Below are 20,332 nucleotides of genomic sequence, written 5' to 3'. Positions count from 1 at the left end.
CCAAAGCAGCTGGTTCAAATGCGTCAAAGTAGGGTTGTAACTTTTTATTATAGGTTTTAATTCCTCCTTAAACCTTAATAGATGATCTGAATCCTCCTGACGTTTCAAAGTTTGCTTGCCGCTTCGCCTAGAGCGATTTAGTGCAGTGATTCTCACATTGACAAGTTAAAGGCTTTGAAAAAGAGCTCCTCCCTCTACCTCCTAGTTATTAGATAAGTGTTGACCTCACTTTTTATTTTTAACTTTAATTTTTTCTCGGTTTTTAGTATTTCCTTTTGTGTGTGTGTGTGTGTTTTCTCTTTTTTTTTAATTTTTCTTTTTTAATATGTAGTTTTTTAGTGTGTGTGTATTAGTCTTTTTCTGCGGAAAGTTTGGTTTTTTTCTCTTCTCTGCCATGTGTGGCCTGCTGCTAAATGTGTGTGTGTGTGTGTGTGTCATCTGCTGTGGCCACACATGCTTAAAATATCTGAAGCGGGAGAGGGAGTATTCGCTGCTTCTGGCTCCGTCCAGCAGATAGGCTTCAATTCCTTTCTTACACACAGGGTCGTCTGGTTGGGGGGCTTCTCTCTCTGCTTACCGCTCAAGCGAAACTTTATGCCGGAGGAGAGAGAGTTGAGTCTTTCTCACTCGACCTCCTCTAAGGAGCTCTAACAAGAGAGAGAGAGAAAACGTCTAGTTCGGCTCCTCCCTCAGAAGCAGAGGGAGAGGCACTCTTCTGCGAGAGAGAAAACTTCTAGTTCACTCCCCCATCGGCCTGGGGAGGAGGAGGGGCCTTTCAGCCCTTCAGTCACTGTTCTCCTCTCGTTCTCTCCCATCTCCTTCGGGCCGCCTCGAGCCCTCCCTACCTCTTTCCTCCTCCTCGCCGACCCCTCGACTTTCTCCAGGGCCCTCCAGGGAGGATGCAAATGGGAGTGATGCAGCCCCACCCGGTCTCTAGATCCCCAGGTTGCTTCTTTTCTTTCTCACACCCACCCCCTGGGGGATGGACCGGGGCGCGCCCCAAGACCTAATCCACCCTCACGCCCCCGATAGGTCGGGCCACCTCGGGCATCCGGCCCCACTGGGTGAGGATCCGGGTGACCCTTCTCCTCACCCTCGGGAGCCACCCTCGGGATCCTCCATCCCTTGAGTGAGTGTGTTGGGGGCTCCGACGAGGCCGGAGCACGCCGCCGGTGATCCGACGTGGTGTCCTCTGGCTCCGACCCGGGCGCGCCAGCTCCGGTGCGGATCCGGACCGAGGAGAGAGCGTGGCTCCCTCTGGCTCTCGCCGGAGTGGGAAAGGGCATCCGGGGAGGGGCTCCCCGACCTCCTCCTCGCGTCGGACCTCCATCCTCCCTTTGCAGTTGGGCCAGGCCCCCCACCGGGCCCCCCTCCGACAGATGACTCCAGCCCTTCCCCTCAGTAGACAGGGGCTCCCATCTGTCCCATCTCGGAGGACAGCCCAGCCCAAGTAGAAGCCAGTTCCCCTCCAGCGCTCAGGAGGCACCAAGATTCCCCGTCCCTGGCCCCCACGATGAAGCCACAGTGACTCCAGCAAAAGGGAGCACCGGAGACACAGAGTACCTCCGAATCCCTAGGCGAGGGTGATATGGAATGCCAGGGATCCTCTGTTGAGGACCCTCAAGGTGTTGAGAGGCAAAGGCCTCCTCTTGGAGGCTGTCGAATTTGGAGGCCTCCTCAGGTATGGGAGGATCGCCGAGAGCTCGAGGCGGCTCCATCTACCTCTTTGGAGCGCTTCTCTGTCCATCCTCTCTGGTGGACCTTATATCCATCAGAGCTGCTGGTTTTCCTCCGGGCGCTGGCCTCATCCTGCCAAAGGCCCCCAGTAGATGCTCCTGGAGAGAAGGCAGCGCGTAAGAGGCCTATGATGATGGAGGCAGCCACTAAGTGGCTGGCCTGGCAGGAGCTCTATGTGATGATCCCTGGCCACAAGTCCTTTTTTCAGGCTGGCAACCACATTTGAGAGCGTCCAGTTCAGCAACCTCTCTTGGGAGCGAGCAGCGGTTTTCGAGATGGCAACTCAACACATATCTTCTAGGAAAAGCGTCGGCTGGATCAGAATGGCGCGTCGGGTGAGATCAGGGGTTGGTGAGGATAAGCCTTCCTCCATCTCTATCTGGCCGCTTAACGAGCGCTACCGGCAGGCCGCTTAGACGCAGCCGGTGGCTGGGGGTCATGCCCAGGCAGCCAGCGGAGCAGGCAGGCGATGGAGGCGGAGCCTCAAGCAGACTCGGCCAGCATGATTTCATAGTTCTCTTTCTGCCACTTCGTTTCTTCGCGCTTCCTTTAGTGGTGCTCGCGCTCTGAAACTTGACGCTGTCTGTAGAGCCGCGGCTCGCTTCACTGAAGGCAGCCGGAGTCCTCAAGGGCGGAAGATCCCAGAGTTCTCTTCGGTTCCTCGGAAAAGGCAGAAGAGAAGAGAACCCTCCGAAGGAGAGTCAGTCCCCGTGGGTAGAGAGGTTAACCAGTCCTTCCGTGGCAGAGAGGGGGCTGGGAGGTCGCTGGGCCTAGGAGCAGGGCCCTAGAGGCAGTGGAGTCCCGCAGGGGGTGGGCTCATAGACCCTTTGGCCTGAGAGGAGCTGGGGGGCTTGCCCTGGCACCCCTGCGGGCACTGTCCATCAAGACAGACAGGGCAGCTTGAGGAGATATCCAACTTTTATACCCTATACAAAGTTCCCAGATCGGCGCAGCCTCCCAGGGTTTCAAGTTCCCCAAAGGGGCAGAGTATCCCAGGTGTTCAGCCCCTAGAAAAAGGAGAGCAGCAGCCAGGGAGCCCCAGATCAAATAGAAAAAGGCTATTTGCAGGTTCTTTTTCTCAAGCCCAAAATGGGGACTTAAGGTTAAGACCAGACAAAGCCCTTTCCCTGCTAGACCCTAAGGTCTTCTTCCCCTGCTGAACCTGTCTTCAATCTATACTCCCTCTTAGAGAGAGCCCAAACGGGATGGTCCCTTCCAACTAATTTCGCGTACTGGCACTCCATCTGCCATGGACTGACAGGTCCAGGAGGTTTCTGGAGCTGCGGTCAGGGGAGGTCCAGACGGTCCCCAGGGTCCTGGCCTTGGGTCATCCCAGTCCCCCCAGGTGTTCCTCACTCAGGTTTTAGTTGTAGCCCACCTGAGGTTTGTTTGTTTGTGTCCCTCCGCATCTGCGCGACAGGCTCCTAACGGCATCATCAAGGCATCTTCTGTGCTCTGGGTCTCACTACTTCCTTCGACTGGCTCCATCAGGGCATCACTGTCTCTCTTCAGGGGGACCTCTACTGCATCAATCACACACTATAGAGATCATAGTCTTAGAAGACTAAACACCAGGTCAATGCAGCCACCCATACTCCAGACAGTCATAGTGAACTGAACAGAAGGGTCCAGAAGCTGCAACCCCCAGTAGGACAGCCAACCAAGCAGCCTCGCGGCCAGAGGTTCGCAACCGTGCAGCTTCCCCGCCTAAGCCCTGAGGTTGCGCATCTGGGATCTTCTATTTATCAATTTCCGCTTCTAGTGCGGCCCCTCTCTGTGGTTCTCTTCAATGGACTTCAAGTTCAGTGGTCCCTCTCAGGATTTCCTCTCAGCATGGGATAGCGGCCAACCAGCCCCCGGAAGGAGGACCTTCTGACATGGCGCCGGTTTCACAGTGACCACGGACGCTTCTTGCCTCGGGTGGGGCATCACCTGGGGGTGTTGACCAAGCTCTTGGGAACTCTTGGGGGGGCATTCTCACAGAAGGTAGTGGACCTGAACAGAGACTTCGCTGCAACCGTGATATAAACCACGCTTACGCTGCGGGGGACCTGCAAGTGAATTTGCTTCTTCTTTCTTCCTTCAGTGTTCAGGTACTCATGGACACACAGGGAACCGGGTCCTATCGTAGTTGAACCAGGGCCATGAAGGTGAAGAGCCTTTTATTTAGAGTTCGAGGTTGGGCGCAAAGCACATTCAACAAAATCCAACATCACTGCGAAAGCACTCAGTCGCGAAATCTCTTTTCCCTCGCGAGTGGCTCCAGTCGCACTCCGGTGGCAAACTCATTTTTTCTCTCAACTCTTTGGTATTTTGGCTGTTTTTTGTTGCCCCTTTTGCCTCCGCCAAAATGTCTTTTTTTCTCCTCCTGCTTCCCACCAGCGACAATTTCGAGAATCTTCTGTGCATGCTTGATGCGTTGGAGAGTCGCTGGCTTGTGCCTCCACTCACTGCTCCTAGAACTGCAGAAAGCCCTCCACTTGGTTAGGGAGGCAGAGAAAGCCAACATGCTTGGGGGCAGAATGCCTCCTGGTTCCCTGTGCCCCCCTCTCATGGTCTCAATCCCCTTTGTATGGTCTCACCTGGTGATCTCATCTCCGGATCTCTCTGATCCCATCTCCCGATCCCACGATCCCCACTTCTGGACCCTGAAATTGACAGCTTGGCTGCCTCAGTTCCATCCTTGATTAGGACTCCCAGTCACTCCATCCTGGGTAGCGTTCTGGTGGCCAGCCACCTTCCACTCCACTAGGCAGGTTTATCGGAGAAGAGGAAGAGATTCTTCTATTGTAAGTCCAGAAAAGTTTTTTGATCCTTCAGCACCTATGTCGGCAGTGCTGTTTTTTGATTTGCTGGATTTTCATCAGACCTCTTTCCGATTAATTTCCACATGTTCAATACAATTCTCTCTCAATCATGACATGTCTCATGGACAGCTCCTCTCATGAGCTAAGAAATTGTGCAAACCTTTCTTAAAGGTATTTTTGTTGAGGCCTCCAGTCAAAGACATTGTACCACCTTGGGACTCCTCTCCCCCCTCACTGCCTGCAGCGCCAGACCTCCTGAAGTACTTTTCCTGAAAGACTGCCTTCTTAGGTAGCTATCACTTCAGCCAGAAGGTGTCTGAACTTTCAGGCTCTATGCGCTCACGCCTTACCTTTTCCTTCTTTCCAGATCTTACCTGTGTTTTTACTCACCACAAACAAGAATACAAACTGCAAACCTCATTCCTGATGTTCATAGACAATATTTTATATTCACAGAACAGCTGGTCACAGGCAATCAGATCAGCTGTTCGCCGCTTGCTTAAATTTGCTTTGGGTAAGCAGTTTCTAAAGTCACACACACTATGGTGTGGATTGCTAATTGTATTCTGCAGGCTTATTATGACACTTCAAGACCTCCTCCTCAGAGGAGGGTTACGGCATTACTAGGGGGCAGTCTCCCGTCAGCAGCCTTCTCTAATGTTTGGAAAACGTTTGGACATGGTATGCAGATCAGCAGGGGTCCAAGGGCGATGAACAAGCTCTCTGTTATTGGCCCGTAATATTTCCCTGAGTGGTACCAAAAGATCCTCTCCAGAGGCAACAACCTCTTACCCTATCTGTCATGTTAGCTTGTGTGGTGGACTATGGGTGTGTCAAATACTAGTGCCCCTGTTGGAGAGGTAGAAACTTGTTGGAAATGAGAAGGAGAAGAAACAACCTCCCCGACAGCAGTTGCCTGATGAGGGTTGAACAGGGGAACTAGGTTGAGATGTAACAATACTGTGATGACCTGCTGCCCAATGGACAGTTGACCAAAACGCAGGAATCTGAGAAACATTGGAATCTTGCACGAGAGCTACCCATACTGGTGCATATTGGGTTGGGGGTGCAGTAGCTACTGGAGGATTATCATTCTCTTCCAAAGCCTCTGCTTTTTGGCCATCTCCAGTTTATTCCAAACCTGCTAAGACAGGATAAAGGGATCCCTTTTACTGTTCTGTACTGCCTTCTTAACCTCTTTTACTTGTTGTAGCAACTTCTTATTAGTGTCCTGTAATCCCCTTAATGCTGATTCCTTTTCTCCCTTTTAAGAGCTTCTGTATAACAAAAATAGAATACTGCCCATCATTCCCTGCTTTTTTCTTCCAAAATACCCCTCAAATTCCCTAATTTATCCCTATAATAATTTCTGTTCAGTGGAAATACTTCACAAGGGCAGTTTTTTGTAAGCTGAAACCACTCATTCAAATACTTGCAAATTTCTTTCCCGTAATTGTGATAAATAAAATATGCAGGTGTTCTCTTTGTAGGGATTTGATCCTGCCTGCTTAACGTTATTCCCATTTCCCCTATTAAGACTTGATTTGTATATCCTGGATCCTGGTAATCCAGCAAAAATGACTTTACCAATTTACACACCGTTCAGGGAAGGAAGGGTAGGATTTTTGTTGTTGTGCAATGACAGAGGAAGGGTGGAAGGGTAGGATTTTTGTTGTTGTGCAATGACAGAGGAAGGGTGTTGATCAGCCTTTTTCCACAGCGGCCTCTTGCTTACATCCTGTCACAAGCTCGAAATTCACACCTCTAGCATTGCGATCAGGAAAATGGGGGCAGATAGGTACTGTGTCCAGCACTGACCACTCTTTCGGATTCCCTGAGGGTAATTTTACACCTTAACACCTATGTCCCAATGTGCTGTGGGCTCATGAATTGGATTTAACTTTTTCTCACTCATACATTTAACAACACACAGATCTCTTATACCTCTTACCTTTTAGTCTTCTCTCTTGAGGGTAGTAATGCCCTCAAGACAAGACACCTTCTTGTATTAATTTTTCTTTTTGTCATATGCACATACATATTAATACACTTTTCCTTATTTCCTGTGGGGTCCTCTCACTATTACTTTACACATACCTAACTAGCAAACTCAATCATTCATCAAAACTAGTCATTCACTCATTGCACTCTCTTAACTACCATTAGCCCTGCATAATGCACTCAACTCCTCCCATTCCTCTATAACACCAGCCCTGGTTAGTTTTTACCAAGTTTTTCAACTAAGCTCCTCTCACGCCTCTATTTTTCCTAACTGTAAGATTAACTGCAGAGCACCTACATACTCTTCAGCTGTTACTCTTTTACCATAACTGTACTAAAGTTCTCTCTTCTGACAGGAAAACATAAACTCAATGGGATCTCCTGAAATGGAATGTGTACAATTGAAGGATCCAATGTATGTATTTTAATCACAAGATACATCAGTGTTTATTTTGATAATGAACTGTATATAATCTTAGTGTTAATATAAGAAGTAATCTAACTATGCAAAACTCTGCATGAACTATACTGTTTGTTATGAATGACTGTCTGTGAATCTCTAGTTTGTGATGTAGAGCTTTTCTCCCCAGGCCTCCACTGAAAAGGACCTATGTCCATTTGGACTTTCATGGTAAACAAATGTAAAATAAATAAAAATAAAATTATCTAAGAGGAAACACACATTTTCCCACAAATCAGTTCCCCCCACCTAGCCTAGCTTATTTGCACAGGCAAAATAGTTAATTATATCATGACCCCCCATTAATATTCCAAAATGTGCATGCTGATTAGCCAGCGTGCACGTTGTAAATCGACTTATACTAATGGAAAAAGGTCCAGTCGCCCGGACTTTTTCCATTAGTATAAGTCTTTTTTTAAAACACTGTCTCGCTATGTTAAAAGAGTTTAACATAGCGACACAGGTTTAAAAAAAGCAACGGAGATCTTCGTTGCTTTTTTTAAAGCTGTCTTGCTGTGTTAAACTCCTTTAACATAGCGACACAGTGTGTAAAAAGCAACGGAGATCTTGCTTTCTCCGTTGCTTTTTTTTTAAACATGTCTTGCTATGTTAAATGGGTTTAACATAGTGAGACAGCTTTAAAATAAGCAACGGAGATGTCCGTTTCTTATTTTAAAGCTGTCTCGCTATGTTAAACCCATTTAACATAGCGAGACAGGTTTAAAAAAAAAAAATCAACGGAGAAAGCAAGATCTCCGTTGCTTTTATTTTGCTATGTTAATTGGGTTTAACATAGCGAGACAGCTTTAAAATAAGCAACGGAGATGTCCATTGCTTATTTTAAAGCTGTCTCGCTATGTTAAACCCATTTAACATAGCGAAACAGTAAAAAGCAACGGAGATCTTGCTTTCTCCGTTGCTTTTGGCCACAGCTGTGATGTACTGCGTAGGCATGCGCAGTACATCAGAACTGCCGTGGATGCCAGATAGCTGCGGAAGGGCAGCAAAGAGGCATTATACAATGCCATTATTTAAGAAAAGTAATTGTTTCTTTTCTTAAATAATGTCATAGTATAATAGCAATAACCCACTTCTGGGTGTGGGTAATGCGGGATTTACCCACGGTTGTCTTTGTTTGGTCCCGAGGGCTTCACCCTCGGGACCAAACTATGCCAACCATGGGTAAATCCCGCATTACCCACACCCAGGCGTGGGTTATTGCTGTAATATCTGAGTCTATGACTACTCCATACAAAGCAGTGTGGAATTCATAAAATAACTTTCTGTGTTGGACCCTTATAGTTTATTCCATACTGCCCTGCAGCAATACTAAAGTTCAGAATCCAGTCACATCACCAATTGTTGAAATGCAAATTAAATAACAGAGTTTTACCTTTTTGACTCAGTCAAGAATGACATTTCAGGATGTACAAAGTACTTTTTTATTCCATATACAGCACAGAGAGGCTGCTTGCTAAAATCTTTAGATCAGTCTCAAAGAATGAAAAAAACCCCCACTTCATATAGACGTTTTCGTATCAGTTGCATGCATGCAGAACTTTGACGTTACATTATTTTTAACAAATCAGTACATTTTAAAATAATTTTCAGTCCTGATTTTCACTTAGAGCTTCACGTGGAGACTTTACAAATATACATTTTAAAACATAAGCCACCTGTATTATTGTCCTTCAACTTTGTAGCATTCAGTACCAGTCCAAACTCTCTCTCAGACAGCTTTGCAAAGACTCATTCCCCAGCCTGAGAAGGCCAGAGCGTACTGTTGATGAGTCCGTTTCCACAGATACCTAGCATAATTTATTAACTTTCTAAAACTAGACTTTTCAACATAATATAACATCCCTTAACTCCTTCAGCACTTTCTTTGCCTTCAGTTATTGTCAGTACACTATAATTTGCTAATAGAGAAAATGCGGTTATGAGGCACTTAAAATATATAAAGTTACTATTTATACGAAAGTATGTCTTGCATAACTATGTATCTGTTTTTCAGTTTTACCTTGATGTAAACGTATCATAAACATTTTAGTTGGCTCATTGTGAAGAAACTACAAGTTAATATGCATTTAGTGAAGAATAAACATGAGACGCAATATTTTACCATAGCAGTATTAAAGTAGCATGTTGATGTTGAAAGCAGTGACTTATTAACACCTGATGAAGTGCTCCTGTTTATCCAGAAACGTGTATAATGGTAAAACCTTTGTTGGTGAAACAAAAGGTATCCCATCACCTCTGTGTTTTATTGTTTTGTGCTTTATGCAGTGTATTTTTGAACATACTGTGCAGCAGTTTATGATCAGTCTTTAATGTCTCATTTACTTGTAATCATGTAATTTCTAATATCAGAACTCTATAGCTAGCATTGATTTTTCAGTTTGTGTATATGTAATTTGTGCTTTAATAATTTCTATAGGTATATATGCTTTGGTTTACATTCTTGTTGTGATACTGCTCCTTTTCTGGCTTGCATCTGCTTGAAGCATAAGCAATGCTGCATCAGAATGTTTAAGTATATGCCGCTCTGGTGGCATAGATGGATGAAGCCTGGACTACAACCCATTTTCAAATAGCAGCTCAGGCATTTGACAGGGGGATGGGATATTCACATCCTGGAGGGATAGCATGTGCTGGCATCTTTCCAGTTGGATGCCAGGCTGGGAGGGTGGGATAGATGGTCAGTGCATGCCCCCTAGGGCCCAGTGGCATAGTTTCCTATGCCCAGCTAGCTGTAGCTTGTACTAGGCATATGGGAGGGGGACATAGTCCAGCAAAAATCTCGAAGACCCTGTGATGAGAGTAACACTCCCAATGCTCCACCCACACTTCCACTCAGTGAAAGATGGCCCAGTTGAGCTATCCGACAGAAGGTGGACAGGCTTATTGGGTGGGGAGCACAACTTGAGGGAATAACAAGGGTCCTAGATGAAAAAAATGTTTAAGTGTAGATGTAACAGTTAGTGGTCTCTTTAGTCACTCAGAACTCTTGTTTGCTACTCAGTGCAACTTGAAATCCCATTCTGCTGTAAGATAGCCTTCTTAGAGGTACAGGTGGGATAAACTTAGTTGAGTGAAGTGCTCTTCAAAAGAATCACATTAATGGGAGTCTGTCTGTTGGACTTTGCATATTTTTGCAGTAGCACATATCCTGTCTTTATGTGTCATTATCTGTAGTAAGATGACCAATGTATTTCAAAGAATGCACCCCAATTTGGCATAGCTTTAGTTAGCTTCAGACCTTGTGATGTTAGTCTGTGTTGTAACTTAAGCAGCCTGAAATCATGCTGTTTCATAGTACACTAAACCAAAATGTGGAGTTCCTTCCAAGTCTTAAGTCATCAGCTACAGCTATTTGAAAGACCTGATGAAATGCCAGAGATAGTTTAAGGAATCTGCGAATGCCCAGAGGCACATTAAATATATGTATCTTTAAAATAGCTTAATTTAGTCTGATTTGCAAAAAACCCGGATTAACTTCTTACACTAAGAAAATAAATAAATAAATAATGAAATCACATTGTGTGTACAGACAGTTATTTCTGCCTGTCTTCTTGTTTACATTGGGGAATATTTTCTCAAAATCTGTTTATTAAGGCTTGAATAGATCTTGACTTTCTCTCCATACATCACAGTTTCTGTACTATCAACCCATTGTCTTGGCTCGGTTCTTTCACAGCCACACCTGGTCATTCCTTAAACTTAAGCTACTGGTGTTTCTGTAATGGAGCTATAGGCTCTCATTGCAGTAGAGGTATCACTGGTGCAGCTTCTGGAGATAGCTTAGTGTAATGTGTTGTCTTTTTAGATGCTCAAATAGATCAGTATAGCTTGCTAGAAAATCGGTTTTGGGTCGAGTGTTTTGCACATTTTGCTGTTTCTGTAGTGATGATAATGGAAGATGCATTTATTTTACAGTTCTGCTTTTGTGGCAGTTCAGTGGCTTTTCTGTTCAATGATTTTGCATTTATGTTCACTTAACACAACACCAGCAGGTATGCTGTCTGCTCATGTTTTCTGGCTGCCTGTGTGATCATGCAAATGTTACTGTTTGCCTTTGCAAAAATACAAATTATGCTCTTGTATAGTGTCATGGTACTGTTAAACTCAAATTTTCACACTATTTGTAGTGTTTTTGTTCTCGATGAACATATTTACACTATCATGACCATTTTCCATTTGTTTGCCTCTAACACTTGTAATATTGCCCTCAGACACAGATGCACCGCTACTGAGTAGATTGTCTTGCCTTCACTGTGACTAAAGGGCTGCTACTTGAAAGATGCCTATAAAACTTTAGTGCACAGTTCAAATAGGTTTGGCCCATAGGCGTCATTTTATGCCCTCGGTAAAACAGACGTTTACACACACAATGATTTACTCACAATTTAGCAGTAGTTTTCTGGACATAGCTTTAGTACTTGGGCACATTTTCTCTGATGAGGCTTCTCTCAAGTTTTATTGTTGTACTTATTTACAAGGGTCACAAAGTGTTGACTTTACTTAGCAAAGTATTTAAAGAAGTTGTTTTCACATTATTCACAAGTGCTTAAAATTTCTTAACATTATCAGTCTGCAATGCATTCCTTCCTCTTTGTGACATAATGCACCAAACATCCTACAGACTCTGTCTTTTGCTTTATTTTCCATCTTTTCCTGCTTACCACTACAGCATGTGCATTAGTGATTCTTTGCTAATTGTGTTTGACTTGACACTAGTGACAAACATGTTTTGCTACTGCACATGATCCCATTATTTTAATGTTTATTATTTCTACAGTCTTTCTGCTCTGTTTTATGTGTATTTTCTGTTTATGAGCAGTTACAGAATCATTGTACCTTGGTGCTTGGGTAGTTTTCATACCATGCCCCTATACTGTTGATTTAAGGCCTTGCACATTTTGCCTGTTCTTTTGGAGTCACCTTCCTGATTGTTTTATATGTATTTTAAATGCATGCTTATGTACCAGATTGTTTAAAGTTTGAATTTATTGCTTAATAAAGCAAAAATCTGTTGGGGGAAGGTGCATTTTAAGTTTGTAGTCTTCAACTTTTTTCCCAGCAGATTACCTTGGCTAATAACAAAAATTAATAATTTCAGTCATAAAATGCTTATAATCACCAGCATCCATACTTATCAGTTACAGCTACTTTATTGACTGTGTGAATCTCATGTCTCTAATTGTAATAAAATATTGCCAAAGTAACATATTTTGGCTTGCTTTATACAAATGCATACTAGTCCTGTTAAGTCAGACTAATATCTGTTTAACTTTTGATTTCCATCTACAGACAGACAAACCCTATATCCAGCAGTTATAGCCACACTGTTGACTGTGTGCACCTCAGATATCCAGCTATTGCAAAAGAAGAAAGAAAGAATGGCCACACCAAAGTATTTCAAGTTTGTTTGGCACAAACACAATAGCCACAGTAATATATTTCAACATACTTCACTGACACACACACACACACACACACACACACACACACACACACACACACACACACACACACACACACACACACACACACACACTAGTCTTACAAAGTCAGGTTAATGGCCATTTTTAAAATAGAGAAGATGACAAGAGGATAAATTAGTTTCATTCCCAGATAACTCCCACCCAACCCAACAGTTATAGCCAAGTATATTTCACACAATCCCATGGTAGCAATAAAAAATATCTGCCACAGTAATGCATTTTCAGGTTTATTTCACATAAACCCATGGTAGTCACAGTACTGTATACTGTATTAATATTTACTTGACACAAATGCATACTAGTCCTGCAAATCAGATTTAATACTGTTTAGAATGAGCTGATGACACTAGGACAAGTTAGTTTTAGCCACAGACAGACCTCCTACCCTTTCTACATAAACTCATCATTCCCACTCAGCAGTTATAGTAAATGTATTAAAATACTACATGTTAGACAACTATCTGTGATCCAACTAATGGTCTCACAAATGTACAGTGGCCACACTAACGCATTCAGACTAACTTCACACAAATGTACAGCAGTCTTTCTGAACCAGGCTAATGAGTGTTTAAAATGATCAGATGACAAAAGGGTATGATGTGCTCATCCACAGGTAGACTTGCATCTCCCACGCAGAAGTTATAGTCACTTCATTGTCAATGTACAGCTCAGACATCTGATTGCAAATACATTCACTTTCTTAGTTAGTTCTTTCACAAATTGTCCACTTGTTTATTACACAGATATATGTAATTAATTGGAAGAATTTGAGAAATCAGCGTTAGATGAACTGTGGTTAGGCAAATAGATTAAAGTTGCACTTAGCCAAAAAAGCAGATATTCAGGGATGCTTTAAGCAGTAAGGGCTGTGAGTAGACCTGAAGAATCAGGCCAACTTTCAGATAGTGCTGAGGCTGGCATCAGGTAGCTGTAGGACACATGCCACATACGTACTTTGTTTGTGTGTGTTTATATGTATATATATATATATATATATATATATATATATATATATGTGTGTGTGTGTATGTGTTATACATATATGTATATGTATAATATATATATATATATATATATATATATATATATGTATATATATATATATATATATATATATATATATATATATATATATATATATATATATATATATATATATATACTGTATATCTATGCCTATATATATATATATATATATATATATATATATATATATATATATATATATATATATATATATATATATATATATATATATATATATATATATATATATCCGAGCTACAGAATCCTGAGACCAAAATCCTGAAAGTTCAAAATCCTGAAAATTCAAAATACTGAAAACTTAAAATCCTGAAAACACACAGGATACAAACACTTACTATATTCCACTACAAGTACATACAGAAACATATTACTCTTCAATTATATGCAGGGGGGCAAGCCCCCCTGCACCCCCCCCCCTGCTACTTAAATATTTCAACTCCGAGATTGCACTTCACCACACTAAGTGCAATCTTGGAGTTGAGATATATATAAGTAGTAGCTTGTGTGGGGGGTGCAGGGGGCTTGCCCCTCTGCTTATACTTGCAAAATAGTAATATAGTTTGTGTTTTATTTCTTTTTGCATGTACTTGTGCTGGAATAAGTATCCTGTGTGTTTTCAGGATTTTGTGTTTTCAGTATTTTGAGTTTTCAGGATTTTGAACTTTCAGGATTTTGGTCTCAGGATTTTGGGCTTCGGGATTTTGAGCTTTCAGGATTCTGTAGTGCTCCCATATATATATATATATATATATATATATATATATATATATATATATATACACTGTATATGTATGCCTATATATGTAGCTATGGTATGGTGTACTGAAATTAAATGAAACACCTAAATCACAACACTTACAAAGTTCAAGAACAAAACATTGACTTTGCAGACACATGCGTTGATCGACACCTGCAGAACTTAACCTAAAAATATTTAAAAAACATTTTTTGCAGAGGTCAAGGCCTCCTGCACCCTCCCCCAAACCACATGCTAATTATCTATTAACTCCAAGATCACAAAATCTCAGAGGAAGGGCATATTTCTCTAGCTCAAGATTTGTGTGATCTTGCATGCCTTTTGATCAAATTTTGTCTGCTAAACAGTTGTTGACCAAAGGTAGAGTTGATCAACTTCAGTCGACCCATGTCTTTCAATTTCCTTTCAGTCTCTCCCTTTTGCCATGTAACCGTCTTTTTATGTGGAGCTCCTCTTGAGCCCCTGACAGAGCATTTGGAAGGTGCTCTTTAGCTTTTTGGGCAAGAGCCATATAGTTTAGGCTACTGCCGCAGTGATCTGTTAGAATATGTTCTGTTATGGTCAGCTTACTTACACATACATAACCATAATGCATATGTAGGAAGAAAGACCATTTTCTGTAATACACTATCCCTGATCTTTGGTGTGTCTGGTCAGAAGTCTTTTCTCCTTTAGTTTGTCTCTATTCTTTTCTTCTCTTTCTTAAATCGCTTTCTTAAATCACATATGAGGAAGAACTAGGGAGTGTAGCATACATTGTGCAAGATGGAAAGGGAATGGTTTTCTGGCAGACTGCAGTATGAGTGTGGCTGGATACAGAACAGGGTCTCTCTTATTACATATCTGTCATTATGATAAGTACAGAATTTCAATTTATTTTTCTCAGCATGGAGGTTACTTTGTTATATGGAAGTATGAAGCTCTCCTTATGTGTAGTAGATCAGCTATTCTTACTTACTAGTTGTATAATTAAATTGTGATATAATTTATCTAGTAGTTTGGGCATATTCTACTACATTTGAGAAAGAATATATATTTACATGTATAGCACATCTGCCTTTTTTATTGAATGCTGCTTTATCATCATTTTGTATGGAAAATAATTGGATTTGACCATGGCAGTTCTGGGCATTAAAATTAATGTTATCTTATTTTAGTAATATATATTGTAAGTCCCTCTACTGTTCTACATTTCTTTGAAGCTACCACACGCTAACACATCCCTGTATTTAAGTATGCAGCAGTGTAGCTTAATATAGAGATGAGTCTAGCCCCAGCAACATTAAAAGTGTAGCAGGTATGAAACCGTCATTCACTGAGAATTCTGATCAAGAAACGGAATCTAAAAGGTGGGTAAATCAATTGTATGATTTACTGTTACAGTGATTTCCTGTCTGAGATTTGCTGTTTTGACAAGTACCATGTGCTCAACTGTACTGTACGGTTTTGAGGGTTATAGAAAACTAGTGATCTGTCAAGGACTCAAAGTGTATTAATATAGAATACTTATTTAAACATTTTATCTGGTATGACATGTGACACAGCTTGAATAGCTTAACTTACTTTATTATGATTTAATCAGTTTTTCCTCGTTTGTATCTGCAGAATGCTATAATGACTTTTGAAGAAGAGAAAATGCAGCTGGCTTGTGATGATTTGAAAACCACAGAAAAACTGTGTGAGAGTGATGAGACTGGAGTCATTGAGACAATCAAGAACAAGATAAAAAAAAATGTAAGTAACAGGTTAGGTGGCAAAGGCAGCACAGTGCAATTTCTGTTATATAGCAGACTCCCTGGGAAACTCTGGAGCACACGTCACAGTGACAGAAACTAATGTTTCAGCAACATGAAGAGGACAAGCAAAATTAATTTAGTTCTAAAATATTTGAAATTGTTTAGCAAATTAATGTTTTCTAAAGTAATATAGAATATTCACTACTGTGACAACATTTGTGACATATTTTCCTTCTTATTTTTGTCCAACTTGGTCACTTGTCCTGAGCATATTGGATAGTACCCCAATATGACCCTTAGGCAGATAGACCCCCACACTTGTGACTCTGCCCCCTTGGTGATAACTTGGTTGAGAAAGTAGGAAGCATATGTAATTTTTCTTTTGCAATAATTCTTATTTATTTCTTCGGCATCCCCTTTTCAGCATTCCAACAGCAGATACATTGTAGTAGATGTAGGTTACATAGCAGTATTCCATACTCTGACAATGGATAAATTGCTCATTTAAACAACATTCATGTGCAGTAGTCCGAGGAGTTCTCTTCTCTTGTACCATGGGTATGCTGGTACAAGGAGGTCCACCCTCATCATCAGCAAGACTAATGCTACAGACCTTTAGTCAGATTGACATCAGAAACTTCTCTAGGCTTCTATCCCCCAACTTTTTTTTGTTACACATAATACTCTGTGAAATAACTTTTTCTTTAGATCTCTACTGTCATACATCTAGCAAACATCAGAGAAGTGTCCAGGTTACTTTACCAAAAAATGCAAAAAAATTCTTGAGTTTCACTGTAAATCTTGCTAAATTTCATAATTAGTGTTTCTTCCCTCCAGTCAACTTTCAGACCATTCATTTTTATTTTTATTGAGTTGTATAAAGATAGTAACAAAATTTTAATACTCAAAAATAACAGTTTAAATATAGCAAATTCCATATTACAGGCTTTCATATTTTTAAATCAGCTGTGGAAAAGGCTGACAAGGGTTGTATACAAAACAATAAAAGGGACAGAATCAAGCAAAAGAAAGTACCCAGGTGTAACTGTTTTACTAAGTATTATCCAACCATACCCAGCCCTGTCTTAATCAAACTTAACCCTAGTTTTTGAGATCAAGAAAACAAATATATGGGTTTAATTAATCAGAATGTTTTTGCCAGAATTCTTTGTGAGTCACACTCATAAAGGATATGAATCCAACCTGTCTAGTATTCAAATTGCATCTGCAACTTTTCACATCATTTTTATTAAACATTCTGCTTAATCTGTAAGGGATGCAAAAAGCTCTACACAGTGACAATGATGTTGTTCATGCAATATTTTAAAATAACAGCAGTATCAAGATAATAAGGATTAAGTTAAATATATTTTAATTCAAAGTTCCATAACCGTTAGGGATTGCTATTTTTATTAACATTTAGAAGAGTACTAATAATATTTCAAATTAAAAATAATTGTTTAAAATTGAAGAACATTTCTACAACTTGGGATAATTCTGTTTTTCATGCATAGGCATATAATTTAGAACCTATAAAACTCCGCAAATGTTGAATCTTTAGCTGGTCTGTAACTGGTCATTCACATTGGTACTAAATTTACTTTGGAATTCAGAAAATAGTGACAGTTTAAAATTATGCAGACAAAGTAAAAGAATTGTCATTTATCTTCCCAGCATAATCTGGTTAGATTTATTGTTATTATTATTAAAGCCTAAAGTGTTGTTAATAGGGAAATAAGAAAGCAACCGGTATTTAATTACGGAATACATATAAATAAAATTCTTAAAGTTTTTTATGTATTTAATTCCTGTGATTATTTATTTAAATTTGTTTTCCAGAGTAGAACAGTTATCTACCTGGAGTATTTTCAAGCCAATCCAATAAGTACAAATCACTTGAATACGTGACACAGAAGTAAAATAGTGCATATAAACGAAGAGAAAATTATTTAGCATTTGAAGTCTTGATAAGAAAGGCTATACAGTCCATACAAAGGGCAAGCTAGGATTTTTTTCCAAGAAATTTCACACAAGAAATCAGTGCAATTGTAGAGTTGAAGAAAGTCTTAGTGTCTGCAGTGGGGACAAGAACTCTCCATGTGCTGTATTGTCTGCTTTGGGGACAAGAACTATCTATGTGCCATACAGATGACAAGGGTGTTCCTCGGTGTTCTGTTTTTAGGCCCCCACTATTTATCCTTTATGAGAACCCTATGTAACCATATTGTAGAGCACTACAATCAATCTCATATGCTGATGACACAGAATTACAGATGTTATGTGATCCTATCTCGCCTACATTCTGACTGATGGGTTCGGAGCCGATCCCTCGGCTCCGACTCGGCACGCTTATGCCAAAGAGCGAAGTCTCTTATTGGCTGAGCTTACTATATCCCAGGATGCACCACTACCAGTCCCCCAGATCTCGTTTGCCGCTAACAAGTGAAGACGTGGTCTCGAGCTGGCTGAGCTAAGTAGTGATTAATTTCACTAGTTTTTCTGTCAGGAATTTCTTTTTTCTTCAACAAAAGCTGTTTTAACAGCTATTCTTGTGTTTAGAGTGAGTTTGGTGAAATTTACTTGGTAAATTCTTGTGTTGTGAGTGTTGACTAGGAGTACCTCTTGTGTGGAAAGGCCTTTCCCGGTCTTTTTGATTGTAGGTGACTTCTGTTTTGTTTAGGGATCTCGGATCCTTTATACTGTTGATAGTTTCTCTTTCTTGTAAAGAAGGACAAAGAAGAGAGAATTTCTTTCTAATTACAGTGTTTGTACTGTGTTTTGGGCTTTAATTCACCGGAATGTCTCGGGTACCTAGGCCTTCAGGCTTTAAAGTGCACCAAGTGCAACTTTAAAATGTCTATCACAGATGACCACTCTCTCTGTGTTTATTGTTTGGGTGCAAAACATTTGCAGGAGTCCTGCAGCGTGTGTCACGCTTTTTCCTCGAGGGTCCTCCAAGAGAGGAAAAATAAGCTCATATTAAAAGGTCTTATAAAACCCTCCTTTGAAGAAGCTTTAGCATCCTCTCCTTCTCCTGCTAAAAGAAAGGGCCGGCTCCGACCAGTCCGTCGGATCCGACCGCCAAAAGACATAGGCAGGTTTCTCCTTCGGCTCCAAGGACTTGGAGCCGAGGGCGAACGGTCTGCCTCGATGCCACCAGTCTCGACTCCTCTGGCTTGAGCCGATGGCTGGGGCATCGAGAGGCGGGTCGCCTTCCGGCTCCACTGGTCTCGGAGCCGACAAAGGTTGTCCGCTCAGACACTTCCTCCTCGGCGCCAAGTCCTCCTCGGCACCGATGGAAACTAGTGTGGGTATTCCTTCGGCGCCGATAGTCATCAAGTCGCCTCGGGCGGTCCCTAGCCCCTTGGGGCCGTTGGAGAGGCCATCTCGAACCCGTTCAGTATCCTCTAGGTCATCGAGGATGTCAGATTCGGACATAGACAGGGTGCTCCAAAGACTGTTCCAGTCCCCAGTCTTTCAAAAATTTGTTTGGCTCCGACCCAGTTGGCTTCGGAGCCGACGGCCATGCCCATGTCATTGCCATTCCTCCTCCGACCGCTTGGCTCCGCCGGAGCAGGTGCTGTTGGAGCCGGTGGAGGTCTTAGGGTCGGCTCCGACCCTTACTCCAACCCCGGCCTTCGGGTCCGAGTTTGGTACACGGACTTCTTCGGCTGGACCTGGGGGTGATGTTTGGAACCTATGCTGTCGGTTCCGAGCCTCCCTCTCGGTGCTGGCTGCGGGACTTCCGTCTGCTATCATGGCTCGGGGACCGGACACTCCCAGGATTCTGGGGTCCGGCTTTCAGAGCTATGAGGAGTGCCTTGGCCAAGTCTTCTTGCCATCTCTCCGGCTTTACCGGCACCTTCCCTGGGCGTGGAGACTGGGTCTTTGGCAGTTCCTGTCCTTAAGCAGCGGAGCCCCTGGGCCTGAGGTTACCCCCATTGGGGTTCCCTCCTCCTGAGGGTTCTTCGAGTTGTCTTCAGAGGAGCCCCAAGGAAGAGATCGTGCAAGAGGAAGCACGTGGACTCCCCAGTCTATTACATCGGACACTGATCTTGATGATGCGGAGGGGTCCCGAAGTCGCCCTCGGATGATGTCTCATTTGCAGACATCTTAGAGATCCTCAAACAACGAGGCGGCTGGATATCCAAACCCCCCTCTGCTGATGAGTCAGTGCTTCTCAAGGCCTTTGGGGCTCAGCCCTCCGCCTCCTGGGTGTCTCCGCCTTGACGAGCTCCTGGATTTAGTTTGTCGGAGCGTGGAACATCCAGATACTGTGGAAC

At 42.3% G+C, this 20,332-nt stretch overlaps 1 protein-coding gene across 1 annotated transcript in view; it reads left to right on the top strand.

The window, feature by feature from the left end:
• TTC39C (tetratricopeptide repeat domain 39C) overlaps window positions 1–20,332 on the top strand; it is a 1,361,526-nt gene that overhangs the window by 363,142 nt on the left and 978,052 nt on the right. Inside the window, exon 3 of the mRNA XM_044065353.1 lies at window positions 15,919–16,047. Coding sequence (XP_043921288.1) covers window positions 15,919–16,047 — 129 coding nt within the window. The remainder of the gene's footprint in view (window positions 1–15,918; window positions 16,048–20,332) is intronic.

This window comes from Protopterus annectens, chromosome 3.part0 (assembly GCF_019279795.1).
Source record: "Protopterus annectens isolate FY-2018-M chromosome 3.part0, PAN1.0, whole genome shotgun sequence".
Taxonomy (NCBI): Eukaryota; Metazoa; Chordata; order Ceratodontiformes; family Protopteridae; genus Protopterus; species Protopterus annectens.
Note: the sequence above shows the minus strand (reverse complement) of the source record. Positions and strands in the feature narration are given on the sequence as shown.